Source organism: Engystomops pustulosus, chromosome 6, assembly GCF_040894005.1.
Source record: "Engystomops pustulosus chromosome 6, aEngPut4.maternal, whole genome shotgun sequence".
In the NCBI taxonomy this organism is placed as follows: domain Eukaryota; kingdom Metazoa; phylum Chordata; class Amphibia; order Anura; family Leptodactylidae; genus Engystomops; species Engystomops pustulosus.
The window spans coordinates 394,085-409,075 of NC_092416.1; the positions used below are offsets into that span (position 1 = coordinate 394,085).

General features: G+C 49.7%; 1 protein-coding gene across 1 annotated transcript in view; it reads right to left on the reverse strand.

Annotated features, from left to right (window-relative positions):
• The window catches only part of LOC140065246 (hemicentin-1-like), a 53,571-nt gene extending 51,126 nt beyond the window's left edge, over positions 1 to 2,445 (reverse strand). The window contains exons 1-3 of the mRNA XM_072112844.1: positions 2,344 to 2,445; positions 1,932 to 2,249; positions 496 to 768 (exon numbers count right to left, since the gene is read on the reverse strand). Of these exons, the coding sequence (XP_071968945.1) occupies positions 496 to 768; positions 1,932 to 2,249; positions 2,344 to 2,395 (643 nt within the window). The 5' untranslated portion in view covers positions 2,396 to 2,445. The remainder of the gene's footprint in view (positions 1 to 495; positions 769 to 1,931; positions 2,250 to 2,343) is intronic.
• Positions 2,446 to 14,991: the final 12,546 nt, after the last annotated feature.

Here is a 14,991-nt window from a genome sequence, read left to right on the forward strand (position 1 = left end):
TGCTCTGACATGCACTGTGAGCTGTGAGGTCTTACATAGACAGGTGTGCGCCTTTTGTGTGGACTCCAATGAAGAAGTAGAGCCACTGTGGGGGCAGAGTGCACATTACTTGGTGGCAGAGGGCAGCCAAAAACTTTTTTGATTGTGCCAATTGGTTGCAATGAAACAAAGAGTGAAAAATGTAAAGGGGTCTGTACATGGTCCAACTTCTAGCACTAGGTGGTGCTTATGTTAGTGTATTTACTAAGAGAGATTCTAGGGATAAAGGAGCTGGATCTCAGAGTTACAGAGACCAGTATGGTGATCAGTCCTACTGGGTCCACTCCAGCGAGATTTCCAGATTATAGTTTCTTAATGAACTCGAGGGTATAATGGTACAACTACATATCCTTCCCTGTGACAACTGCTACTACGACTACACAGTGCCCCAGTGTGTGACAGTTTGGTAACGAAGCTCCATATATTGAAATTGTTTATAATGTAGTTATATGTTACCGTATATAGTGAGATTCAGGGAGTTGCTGGTGCTGGTGCTGACCGGGTTCTGGATGGAGCAGGTGTAGGATCCACTGTCCTTCTCAGTTATTGGGGTGAAGTCCAGGTATCGCCCCCTGCAGGTCACATGGGGCTCGGAGCAGATCGTCTTCTCATCCCGGTAGAAAGTGTAAGAAGTCACATTCTGATCCCTGGCATCACAGTCCAGGGTCACATCGGAGCCATTGACCAGGAGATCAGAGGAGATGCTGAGAGATGGTGGATAAAAGGCAGCTACACAGAGAAAACACAGACAATAAATCATTAAGGTAATGGATACAAAAATATACCTAAAAATACCCCCAAAAATTCAGCTGTGAAGTTTCCCTCCTGCTTGGAGTCTGTGGAGAAGGAAGAAATAAGCAGAGGGCCATACAGAATCTACTGGAGATAAGAGGAGGTTCCTATCTCACCCCCAGTGCTTTATTCCCATTACTGCAGATTAGTAATGCTTTATAATGTCAGATATTGTTCTTCTAGTGGTAGATGAGAGACACAAGTGTAAGTTGTACCTAAATTCAATATTCCATCATTAAGATATTCTTTGGATAAAGAAGTTCACCAAGAATCTGACAACTTCCTACAGCCTGATGCTGCATCTCTTATAACTTACATTATAACATATACTAGGAATGTGGCTGCAGGTCCTAGAGTATTTGACAGGGGCCCAGAGTGTGTTACAGGGGCCGGGAGTAAGTAATGGAGGGTCTGGGATATTGGTATGTGGTTGAGGGCTGGTGTGTGTGATTAGGGCCTAGAGTGATGGAGCCCTGTGGTCCTGGATTGGGTCCTAGAGTGCGTGACCGGGGCATGGAGTATGTGACAGGGGCCTGGAGTATGTAATGGGGCCTAGAATGAGGATTGGGAACCTGCGGTTTAAAATGGGACCCGGAGTATGTTGGTGGCCTAGAGTATGTGAATGGAGTCTGGAGTGTAGGCTGGGGGCCTGGAGTGTGTAATGGGGCCGGACGTTTGTGTTGGGGAGTTGGAATGTATGATGAAGATTTGGAGTGTAAAATGGGGCATAGAGTTTATGATGGAGACCTGGAGTGTATGATAGGGGTCCGAAGTTTATGTTGTGGGGGCTGGAGTGTAGTTTGGAGGCCTGGAGTATGTGATGGGGTCCTGGAATGTATCTTTCCGGAATCAAGGTTCCGGCACAGAACGCACAGTCCCTGAGAAAGAATGGCCCCTGCCTCACTGTGTAGAGCAACAGTATGAGGAAAACAGTCAGCAGCTTCCTATTATGTAACTGGGTCCCTACACAATGTCATAAGGTGAAGTTAATTGCAGTCACCCACCCTTGGTTGTATGGTGGTCATCCTGGGATGGTATGACTCTCATCCATGGATTATATTGATCACTAACCTCACTGTGTGTATTATACATACACTTACCATAGACGTAAAGCTCGTAGGGTACGATAGTGGTGGAGAAGTCATGGTCATCATACACATAGAGACTGTAATGTCCTTCGTCTGCGTACGTCAGGTTGTCCAGTCTCAGGGTCCCGTTATCGTAGAGCTGGCTCCGGCTCCGGTACTGCTGGTTGTACACAGGATTGTTGCTATCAGCTAATTCCATAACCACAGTCACATTTCCAATCTCTCCGAAGTTCCATATGAGCCGGTGATCTTCTGGGAAAGGGACGGATACATCGAAAGTTACAGATCCTCCAAATGTTCCATTGACCACATGGATCGGCGTCACGACTCCTGTGATAGGTGAAAGTGATATACAGAGACCATACAGATTATACTAAGCCTATGATATAATATAACAATGCATTCTCCAGCTCCGTCCTCTCACCCAGGCTGAGGAGGATCAGCATCCAGCACAGAGGCTCCCGGCCGCTCTCCATGTCTCTGTGATGTTCCTCTAAGATGATCTGCACCAGGTAGCTGTGTACACACTGAGGACCGTGCACCAGTGCCGCAGGATTATATCACTCCGCCCCATGCATCACCTCCGCCCCATTCCGATATATCAGGTTATTTTTAGTAACTGGGTTCTCCATGCAGGATCTCACATCCAACCTGACATCAGGTGTGAAGAGACTATTTTTAGTCAGGTTCTGCTTTGTAGTAGGTGACTGCACTACTGATGTTGCCCCCATTATGTTGCTACCTGAGGCAAGAGGCTCAACTCTCCTCATAACTGGCGCACCCTTGCAAAACACCTTTTACAGTAGGAGGACTCAATATTCTACTATAGATTATCTGTAAGGTTTAGGAAAAACATTACAAGTTTTCACCTCTGCCGCCTGTCTCTCCCAGGTGACCAGCTGTTACCAGGTCTCCCATACACTGCTCGCTCCCACTCACAAAGATCATATTAAGAACTGGTGGGGATTGCCAAAAATGTAATTTATGTTCCCTGAACTTACTCTGTGCTTTATCTCACCTCCATGGGGGCCAACAAAGTGATATTCCCCACTTACTGAGCCCCCACCCTATATATATGCTACCCACCTACTCTCTGCTGTGAAAGAATATAATAATCCAATGCTTCACCTTTCTGCTGTGGTCCTCTTCTCTTCTCAGCTGCGGAACAGCTCTAGAGCCTGCAGGCGCCATGTGATGACATTATCAGGCCTAGCAGTGCAGGTCCTAATGTGTACTCATCATAAGAAAGCCCTTTGGTGAGAACAAAGCTTATTATTATCTCCAGCAGCCTCTCTCTGTGTCTCTCCTCTATCTCTGCTCCTTGGGACTTGCGGTCTCCCTTCCTTGGGACTTGTGGTCTCTCCTCCTTGGGACTTGTGGTCTACCTTCCTTGGGACTTTTGCTCTCTCCTCCTTTGGACTTGCAGTCTCTCCTCTTGGGACTTGTGGCCTCTGCTCATTGGGACTTGTACTCTCTCCTCCTTGGGACTTGCAGTCTCTCTTCACCTTGAAACTTGCAGTCTCTCTTCTCCTTGGGACTTGCAGTCTCTCTTCTCTTTGGGACTTGCAGTCTCTTCTCCTTGGGACTTGCAGTCTCTTCTCCTTGGGACTTGCAATCTCTCTTCACCTTGGGACTTGCAGTCTCTCTTCTCCTTAGGACATGCAGTCTCTTCTCCTTGGGACTTGCAGTCTCTCTTCTCTTTGGGACTTGCGGTCTCTTCTCCTTGGGACTTGCAGTCTCTTCTATTTGGGACTTGCAGTCTCTTCTCCTTGGGACTTGCAGTCTCTCCTCCTTGGGACTTGTGGCCTCTGCTCATTGGGACTTGTGCTCTCTCCTCCTTGGGACTTGCGGTTTCTCCTCCTTGGGACTTGTGGTCTTCCTTCCTTGAGACTTGTGGTCTTCCTTCCTTGGGACTTGCGGTCTCCCCTCCTTTGTACTTGTTCTCTCTCCTCCTTGAGACTTGCGGTCTCTTCTCCTTGGGACTTGCGGTCTCCTCTCCTTGGGACTTGCGGTCTCTTCTCCTTGGGACTTGCGGTCTCTACTCCTTGGGACTTGCAGTCTCCCTTCCTTAGGACTTGTGCTCTCTCCTCCTTGGGACTTGTGGTCCCTCCTCCTTGGGACTTGCAATCTCTCTTCACCTTGGGACTTGCAATCTCTCTTCACCTTGGGACTCACAGTATCTTCTTCTTGGGACTTGCGGCCTCTTATTGTTGGGACTTGAGTCTCTCCAAATGGTTGGAGCAGATCCAGTATTTCCTTTTTTCCGTTTTTACATTTGTGCATAATTCGCCCTGTTACGTAGCAGAAATGGTGAAATAGTTTACACGAGGAAAGGGGGAAAGGGGATACAAAGGAGCAATAAAAGGCGAGGAAGCTGAAAGGTTCTTCAGATTATCCAAAAGACCGATAGGAGAGAGAGTGAATGTTCGGGGAGACATCATTACCACTTGGGGGCGGGGGGGGGGGGGGGGTGAGGGGGCGGAGGTGTTATATGTGTCCTGTGCTGAGGGATCATTGACAACACTAATTACATGATTGAGGATTACCTGAGGTATTGGTAATGTATGGACACTAGGGATCGTAAGGCTAATGCTGGTGAGGAGTCACATAACGAGGGCCCAGATATTCTGCACTTGGGGCATTTTCACAACATGTAAAGAACACTTCCATTAGTCTCCAGCACATGGGAAGAGGGAAGATGCTGCTCAGTCTTACTGGAGATAAGTAACGATATAGAATCGTTCTAGCAGTTTTCAAATGTGTTATGTTTCAGGATCTGTGGGGTCCAATTGAGTTTTTGATCACTGGCAGGGACCTCCGATGAGGACATCAATGCCCCCCCTGCCACTCATAGTGTTCTGGGGAGGTGACCTCGCATCCTAGATCTCTGATGTGTCACTGGTTCTGCTTCACTTCCCTCACACTGACGTAGTGTGTACTTACGGTTCAGGTGGAGACGCTCCTTATATAAATATATTAGGTGTGTTTCTGGAAGAGATTCCCAAATAATCACATTCTAATGTTGTAAATCACAAGTCTCAATCCTGAGGCCATAGAACATGACACAAAAATGTGGGTGCAGATCCGTCAGACTATTGGCAATGTAATCCACAATAGACACTTCAGGAACAAGGCAGCAGATGCTGGAAAAAGGTTCTATGCCACCGAAACGTCGCAACATAGAATAAAGACACCCGGCTCTCACACTTGAATTTTGGAGCGTTCCTGAAGTATCTATCTCCTATCTATCTATTTCCTATTTTTCCATTGCCTCCACCATGACACCCCCCCCCCCCACCTGGTTGCTCCCATTACCTGTAGAGACAGGAAGTTGAGATAGTTTTAATGCCCCTCACCAGAGCTTCCTGTCCCTACAGGGGATAGGCAGAGAGAGTCAACCTCTCCTCCAGATTGGGGGGGAAGATACATTCATGGGCTCCCGAGATCTCCAGGTCATGGTAGCCATCTGGACACGGTCCCCTTCTGGTGGCATTCGGGGGCCAATGCAGAGGGACATTGGGTGTCTGGAAGTGGGGCGATGCATTAGGTTCTCCTGCCAATTTCCCAAAGCAGGTCCGGGACTGTGAAACCTTGCCGGCATGTGCGGCTTGTAATCGGAAACAATATGCCACCCGACCAGAAGTGGTCACTAGAAGGCGCCAAACCCTAAATAACCCAGAGGCACTATCTTAGTGACTCCCCGCTCAGCGCATTATACACGGACAATGCACTTACATGCACCAGTAAGAAGAAGGTGAACTCCGGGGACCTGAGCAGGGAAGCGACACATGCAGGATATCGGGCGCAGGATCTTAGTGACTCCCCGCTCAGCGCATTATACACGGACAATGCACTTACATGCACCAGTAAGAAGAAGGTGAACTCCAGGGACCTGAGCAGGGAAGTGACACATGCAGGATATCGGGTGCAGGATCTTAGTGACTCCCTGCACAGCGCATTATACACGGACAATGCACTTACATGCACCAGGAAGAAGAAGGTGAACTCCAGGGACCTGAGCAGGGAAGCGACACATGCAGGATATCGGGTGCAGGATCTTAGTGACTCCCCGCACAGCTCATTATACACGGACAATGCACTTACATGCACCAGGAAGAAGAAGGTGAACTCCGGGGACCTGAGCGGGGAAGCGACACATGCAGGATATCGGGTGCAGGATCTTAGTGACTCCCCGCACAGCACATTATACACGGACAATGTACTTACATGCACCAGGAAGAAGAAGGTGAACTCCGGGGACCTGAGCAGGGAAGCGACACATGCAGGATATCGGGCCACGATCTTAGTGACTCCCCGCACAGCGCATTATACACGGACAATGTACTTACATGCACCAGGAAGAAGAAGGTGAACTCCAGGGACCTGAGCAGGGAAGCGACACATGCAGGATATCAGGCGCAGGATCTTAGTGACTCCCAGCACAGCGCATTATACATGGACAATGCACTTACATGCACCAGGAAGAAGAAGGTGAACTCCAGGGACCTGAGCAGGGAAGCGACACATGCAGGATATCAGGCGCAGGATCTTAGTGACTCCCAGCACAGCGCATTATACATGGACAATGCACTTACATGCACCAGGAAGAAGACGGTGAACTCCGGGGACCTGAGCGGGGAAGCGACACATGCAGGATATCGGGTGCAGGATCTTAGTGACTCCCCGCACAGCGCATTATACACGGACAATGCACTAACATGCACCAGGAAGAAGAAGGTGAACTCAAGGGACCTGAGCGGGGAAGTGACACATGCAGGATATCGGGTGCGGGATCTTAGTGACTCCCCGCACAGCGCATTATACACAGACAATGCACTTACATGCACCAGGAAGAAGAAGGTGAACTCCGGGGACCTGAGCGGGGAAGCGACACATGCAGGATATCGGGTGCAGGATCTTAGTGACTCCCCGCACAGCGCATTATACACGGACAATGCACTTACATGCACCAGTAAGAAGAAGGTGAACTCCGGGGACCTGAGCAGGGAAGCGACACATGCAGGATATCGGGCGCAGGATCTTAGTGACTCCCCGCTCAGCGCATTATACACGGACAATGCACTTACATGCACCAGTAAGAAGAAGGTGAACTCCAGGGACCTGAGCAGGGAAGTGACACATGCAGGATATCGGGTGCAGGATCTTAGTGACTCCCTGCACAGCGCATTATACACGGACAATGCACTTACATGCACCAGGAAGAAGAAGGTGAACTCCAGGGACCTGAGCAGGGAAGCGACACATGCAGGATATCGGGTGCAGGATCTTAGTGACTCCCCGCACAGCTCATTATACACGGACAATGCACTTACATGCACCAGGAAGAAGAAGGTGAACTCCGGGGACCTGAGCGGGGAAGCGACACATGCAGGATATCGGGTGCAGGATCTTAGTGACTCCCCGCACAGCACATTATACACGGACAATGTACTTACATGCACCAGGAAGAAGAAGGTGAACTCCGGGGACCTGAGCAGGGAAGCGACACATGCAGGATATCGGGCCACGATCTTAGTGACTCCCCGCACAGCGCATTATACACGGACAATGTACTTACATGCACCAGGAAGAAGAAGGTGAACTCCAGGGACCTGAGCAGGGAAGCGACACATGCAGGATATCAGGCGCAGGATCTTAGTGACTCCCCGCACAGCGCATTATACACGGACAATGTACTTACATGCACCAGGAAGAAGAAGGTGAACTCCAGGGACCTGAGCAGGGAAGCGACACATGCAGGATATCAGGCGCAGGATCTTAGTGACTCCCAGCACAGCGCATTATACATGGACAATGCACTTACATGCACCAGGAAGAAGAAGGTGAACTCCAGGGACCTGAGCAGGGAAGCGACACATGCAGGATATCAGGCGCAGGATCTTAGTGACTCCCAGCACAGCGCATTATACATGGACAATGCACTTACATGCACCAGGAAGAAGACGGTGAACTCCGGGGACCTGAGCGGGGAAGCGACACATGCAGGATATCGGGTGCAGGATCTTAGTGACTCCCCGCACAGCGCATTATACACGGACAATGCACTAACATGCACCAGGAAGAAGAAGGTGAACTCAAGGGACCTGAGCGGGGAAGTGACACATGCAGGATATCGGGTGCGGGATCTTAGTGACTCCCCGCACAGCGCATTATACACAGACAATGCACTTACATGCACCAGGAAGAAGAAGGTGAACTCCGGGGACCTGAGCGGGGAAGCGACACATGCAGGATATCGGGCGCAGGATCTTAGTGACTCCCCGCACAGCGCATTATACACGGACAATGCACTTACATGCACCAGGAAGAAGAAGGTGAACTCCAGGGACCTGAGCGGGGAAGCGACACATGCAGGATATCGGGTGCAGGATCTTATTGACTCCCCGCACAGCGCATTATACACGGACAATGCACTTACATGCACCAGGAAGAAGAAGGTGAACTCCGGGGACCTGAGCGGGGAAGAGACACATGCAGGATATCGGGCGCAGGATCTTAGTGACTCCCTGCACAGCGCATTATACACGGACAATGCACTTACATGCACCAGGAAGAAGAAGGGGAACTCCAGGGACCTGAGCGGGGAAGCAACACATGCAGGATATCGGGCGCAGGATCTTAGTGACTCCCCGCACAGCACATTATACACGGACAATGCACTTACATGCACCAGGAAGAAGAAGAAGAACTCCGGGGACCTGAGCGGGGAAGTGACACATGCAGGATATCGGGTGCATGATCTTAGTGACTCCCCGCACAGTGCATTATACACGGACAATGCTCTTACATGCACCAGGAAGAAGAAGGTGAACTCCGGGGACCTGAGCGGGGAAGCGACACATGCAGGATATCGGGCGCACGATCTTAGTGACTCCCCGCACAGCGCATTATACACGGACAATGCACTTACATGCACCAGGAAGAAGAAGGTGAACTCCAGGGACCTGAGCGGGGAAGCGACACATGCAGGATATCGGGTGCAGGATCTTAGTGACACCCTGCACAGCGCATTATACACGGACAATGCACTTACATGCACCAGGAAGAAGAAGGTGAACTCCAGGGACCTGAGCGGGGAAGTGACACATGCAGGATATCGGGGGCAGGATCTTAGTGACTCCCCCCACAGCGCATTATACACGGACAATGCACTTACATGCACCAGGAAGAAGAAGGTGAACTCCGGGGACCTGAGCGGGGAAGGGACACATGCAGGATATCGGGTGCACAATCTTAGTGACTCCCCGCACAGCGCATTATACACGGACAATGCACTTACATGCACCAGGAAGAAGAAGGTGAACTCCGGGGACCTGAGCGGGGAAGTGACACATGCAGGATATCGGGCGCAGGATCTTAGTGACTCCCCGCACAGCGCATTATACACGGACAATGCTCTTACAATGCACCAGGAAGAAGAAGGTGAACTCCAGGGACCTGAGCGGGGAAGTGACACATGCAGGATATCGGGTGCAGGATCTTAGTGACTCCCCGCACAGCGCATTATACACGGACAATGCACTTACATGCACCAGGAAGAAGAAGGTGAACTCCGGGGACCTGAGCGGGGAAGCGACACATGCAGGATATCGGGTGCAGGATCTTAGTGACTCCCCGCACAGCACATTATACACGGACAATGCACTTACATGCACCAGGAAGAAGAAGGTGAACTCCGGGGACCTGAGCGGGGAAGCAACACATGCAGGATATCGGGCGCAGGATCTTAGTGACTCCCTGCACAGCACATTATACACGGACAATGCACTTACATGCACCAGGAAGAAGAAGGTGAACTCCGGGGACCTGAGCGGGGAAGAGACACATGCAGGATATCAGGCGCAGGATCTTAGTGACTCCCCGCACAGCACATTATACATGGACAATGCACTTATATGCACCAGGAAGAAGAAGGTGAACTCCGGGGACCTGAGCGGGGAAACGACACATGCAGGATATCGGGCGCAGGATCTTAGTGACTCCCTGCACAGCGCATTATACACGGACAATGCACTTACATACACCAGGAAGAAGAAGGTGAACTCCGGGGACCTGAGCGGGGAAGTGACACATGCAGGATATCGGGCGCAGGATCTTAGTGACTCCCCGCACAGGACATTATACACGGACAATGCACTTACATGCACCAGGAAGAAGAAGGTGAACTCCGGGGACCTGAGCGGGGAAGAGACACATGCAGGATATCGGGTGCAGGATCTTAGTGACTCCCCGCACAGGACATTATACACGGACAATGCACTTACATGCACCAGGAAGAAGGTGAACTCCAGGGACCTGAAGTGACACATGCAGGATATCGGGGGCAGGATCTTAGTGACTCCCCGCACAGCGCATTATACACGGACAATGCACTTACATGCACCAGGAAGAAGAAGGTGAACTCCGGGGACCTGAGCGGGGAAGGGACACATGCAGGATATCGGGTGCACAATCTTAGTGACTCCCCGCACAGCGCATTATACACGGACAATGCACTTTCTGTGAACTCCAGTGACATTGTAAGTAAATGTGCCCCATAATGCATTTCCAATTTCAGGCTTTGCACTTTGGAATATCATCAGCCCTCACAAGCTTCAACAAAGTGATGGCAGAGCTAGTGGCCCATCTCAGAGAGGAAAACTCAGCGTTAATTTGGACCTCCAATTCCAAAGACAAGTTAACGGAATGTCTAAATCTAACCATACAAATACCATCAGAAGAAGGTTGGATAGTAAACATTTAGAAGTCAGATCTAGTTCCAAGCAAACGGAAAACATCCCTAGGGGTCATTCTAGACAATTCTTCAGATAAAATCCTTTCACAGGGAGAAGATCTGTACCATTAGTTCCGCAGAGAGTCCACTAGGGTCTGTGACTGTCACGGCTACCCCTGTGGTCCCCATCTCGGATCGCATGCACACCTGGGTCCCTCTCTGTGGAGCCGACCTTTCCCGCTCCCCTGGACCTCACTTACCTCTTTGCATTCCTACTCCCATCCTGGCTGGTCAGGGCGCGTGTACCCCCTCCCTAAGGTCTGCTTGCCGGCACTCACAGTATTAATGGACCAGCGCACCGCTGATTGGCGCTGGCCACTTCCCGAATGTTCATAAAGGCCGACTTCTCCCAGCATTCCCCGCTGGATATTTGTGCTATTGCCGATGATAAAGCTGTTCCCTGTCCCTCGTACTGGTGTTTTGATTTCCTGTTATGACCCCAGACCTGTTCCTGACTTTGCTCCTTCGCTGCCAGCCCTGACCTCGTGCTCCATCCCTGACCTAGATTCATTGCCGCCTTCCCTGACCAACTGCCTGTCCCCGACTACGAGATTGCCTGCTCATTCTGTATTTCGTCCTCGGCTGCCACCGTGGACATGTCGCGTCTGTGGAGCGACCCGGTGGTACCATGCTGCAGTAAGATTATCCTGCTTTGTGGAGGGCTCTGGTGAAGACCGGGTGCCACTTAGATTCTGGTTCCAGGTTTTGGCTTGTGTCATCGTCCATGGTGGACCAGGGGGTTCCCTACCCCAGAAGCCTGACACTGACATCCCTTATCTAGAGCGTAAGATGGTGTCAGTGTCGCACCAGATCTCTTAAGGCCTGGATCCTGTCGGTATGTGACAAGAACCATCTACATTTAGATCTTAAAATATCCATCCCTTCCAGAGCAAATGACATCTGTCCTGGTGTGAAAGGAAAGAAAATCTCCTTAAAGGGGGGGTATTTGGGATCCCAATCCGGTGGCAGTCATACGCACAGTTGCCAGCCTTTCAGGTCGTGGAGCGATCCTGCAGGACAATGGGACCAGATTACCCGGGACAAATCACCAAATTTCAGGCAATTGAAAGCCGTTTGGAAAATTGTGTTACAGTCTACGGACAGGATCAGGAAACAACACCGGATAATGTCAGACAACAGGACAGTTGTTGCCACCTTCAACATCGGGGGAACACAAAGGGGCAGATTTACTTACCCGGTCCATTCGCGATCCTGCGGCGCGTTCTCTGCGATGGATTCGAGTCCGGCCGGGATTTATTAAGGCAGATCCTCCGACGTCCACCAGGTGTCGCTGCTGCGCTGAAGAGCATCGGAATGCACTGAAGTTCACCGACCTATTGTGGGTGAAGGTAAGCGCGTGTGGAGCGGCACTTTTTCTTTTTTTAAATGCTTTGGTTTTTCCGAATCCGTTGTTTTTTTTTTTTTTACGGCCACGCCCCTTGATTTCCGTCCCATGCATGCCGGCGCCGATGCTCCACAATTCGATCGTGTGCGCCAAAATCCCGGGGCAATTCAGGGAAAATCGTTGCAAATCGGAAATATTCGGGTAACGCGTTGGGAAAACGCAAATCGGGCCCTTAGTAAATGACCCCCAAAGTCTCAGCACCTGAGCCACCTTTCAAAGAAAATTTTTGTGTGGGTCTTGTCTCTTTCAGAAATATATTTGAAAGGTACAGAAAACAGGAAAGCAGAATATCTCAGTCGTACTTCCAGTGGATTCCTACGAGAGGGCTTTGAACTTAGAAATGTATCATCAGATAACCCTCAGATAGACCTGTTCACATCTCACAAGACCACTGGCAGACGATCCTTCCCTCTGATTCTGTTGATACCCAAATTCCTACAAAGACAAAGCCAGAAAAAAAAATAATACTAATTGCTCCATTCTGGCCCAAAAGGAGTTGATTCTCTGTAATCAGGAGCTCGTCGTTGGAAGAACCTATGACGCTACCTGTCGGACATGATCTTCTTTCACAAGGACCATTTTATCACCCAAACATCATCAACCTGAAACTGACTGCATGGATCCTGGAAGGAAGATACTAAATAGCAGAGGCCTTACAGGCAGAGTAATGGACACCCCGGTGGCCAATAGAAAACCAGTGACAAATGGTTATATCAAGACTTGGAAGAGATCCTGTAGCTGCTGATAACGTCCTGACCAGAAGAAACCGAATTTAAGTGTCTAAAACCAAATACTCTAAAGGTTCAAGCATCAGCCTTTATCTGCTTTGACCCCTCTCTTGCAGAACATCTGTGGATTTGTAGGTTTATTAAGGGTTGTACTAGACTTAGACCTTCGATAAGAGTGCCTACACCTCTGCGGGATTTGTCTCTTGTATTAACCCCTCTTTGTACCCCTCCAGACTAGTAGTAACAATGCAGGTGGCCTTCCTGATAGCAACTACATCTGCTCGTAGAGTAGAGGAAATCCAGGCCCGGTCATGTAAGGAACCTTCTCACCATTTTAGATGACAGAATCATCTTAAAGCTATTATTTAAGTATTTCTTCCGAAAGTGGTAACAGACTTTCACAAAAATCAGGATATAGGGGCAAATTTACTTCCCCTGTCCTGTCCAGATCCCCGATTTGGACGGTCCGACGAAGATGAAGTCCAGCGCGAGTCACGAAGCTCAGGCACCCAAGTTCTTGCATCCGTCCCTTCCCCGCCGAGGTCCCCGGAGATCACCTTCTTCTTCCCGGTGCTTGTAAGTGCGTGTCTTGTGACACAATTCAAAATGTTGAATCCCGTGCGTAGTCTGAATCTGTGCCACGTCTGAATTGTGTTGCGTGCAAGCGGGTGCCGATGCGCCAAATCCGATCTCATGCGCCAAAAACCCCTGTTAAATGTGGTGCAAAACAGAAATCGTCAGGAAACCCGAAGAAAATGCGCTCCGCGGACCCTTAGTAAATGAGCCCCATAGTCTTAACCTCTTTCTGTGTGAACCCCAAAAAATAGCAAAGAAAGAGATTGTAAGACATTAGATGTAAGAAGAGCAGTTATTCAATATCTTGGCGTTACTAATAGATGGTGCATAGATTGTAACCCGCTTATTCCATTGAGGGGATAAAACAGGGGACTGAAAGCTTGTGAGGTGACTGACTGCCACCACTTCTCAGGGCTAGACAATTGCAAATACTCCGAGTCCAGAATCGGTTAAAGCCCAATCAACGAGAGCACTTGCAACATCCTAGGCAGAAAGAATAGGGGCGACTCTTCCACAGCAGCCACCGGGTCTGACCCATTGACCTTCTCCAGGCCGTGATCCCTCCCTAAGTAATAATCTGGTAGATCTCCAGGTGGGGCTGTCATGAGGGACGCAGGGAAAATGAGAATTAGACCCACCAGTAATCCATATCAGTTTCACCATGACAGCCCCCGATTATTCCCTCCTCTACTATATTAATATGCTGATGGGATATAACATTGACAAGCTTTCCTGGTGTTAGTTGGTAGGCACCGGTGAGAGGCTGCTAGGGAGGAGAATGAAAACTCTCTCGACTTCCTGTCCCTACAGGTAATAGGAGCAACCTCCAGGTGGGGTGGGTCATGGTGGACTTACAAAACCAAATCTCATTACCTTCTATCTAGCTTGACAAAGGTGTGTGTTTACACCGAAACGTTGCACTGATGGAATAAAGATTCACCTTTTACCACCTACTACGGAGTGCTGCCGATTTCCGGATTTATGCATTGAGACCTACATCTCTACCACCCATAACCTGTAACCTGAGGATGAGGATCTTGTTCAGCAGTCCATTGATGGTATATAAAGGTAATCCACTGCTAGTATATAGGCTCAGGTGTATAGAGTGAAACCACTGCTGGTATATAGGGTCAGACCACTGCTGGTATATAGGCTCAGTCTACTGCTAGTATATAGGCTCAGGTGTATAGAGTGAAACCACTGCTGGTATATAGGGTCAGACCACTGCTGGTATATAGGCTCAGTCTACTGCTAGTATATAGGCTCAGGTGTATAGAGTGAAACCACTGCTGGTATATAGGGTCAGACCACTGCTGGCATATAGGCTCAGTCTACTGCTAGTATATAGGCTCAGGTGTATAGAGTGAAACCACTGCTGGTATATAGGGTCAGACCACTGCTGGTATATAGGCTCAGTCTACTGCTAGTATATAGGCTCAGGTGTATAGAGTGAAACCACTGCTGGTATATAGGGTCAGACCACTGCTGGTATATAGGCTCAGTCTACTGCTAGTATATAGGCTCAGGTGTATAGAGTGAAACCACTGCTGGTATATAGGGTCAGACCAC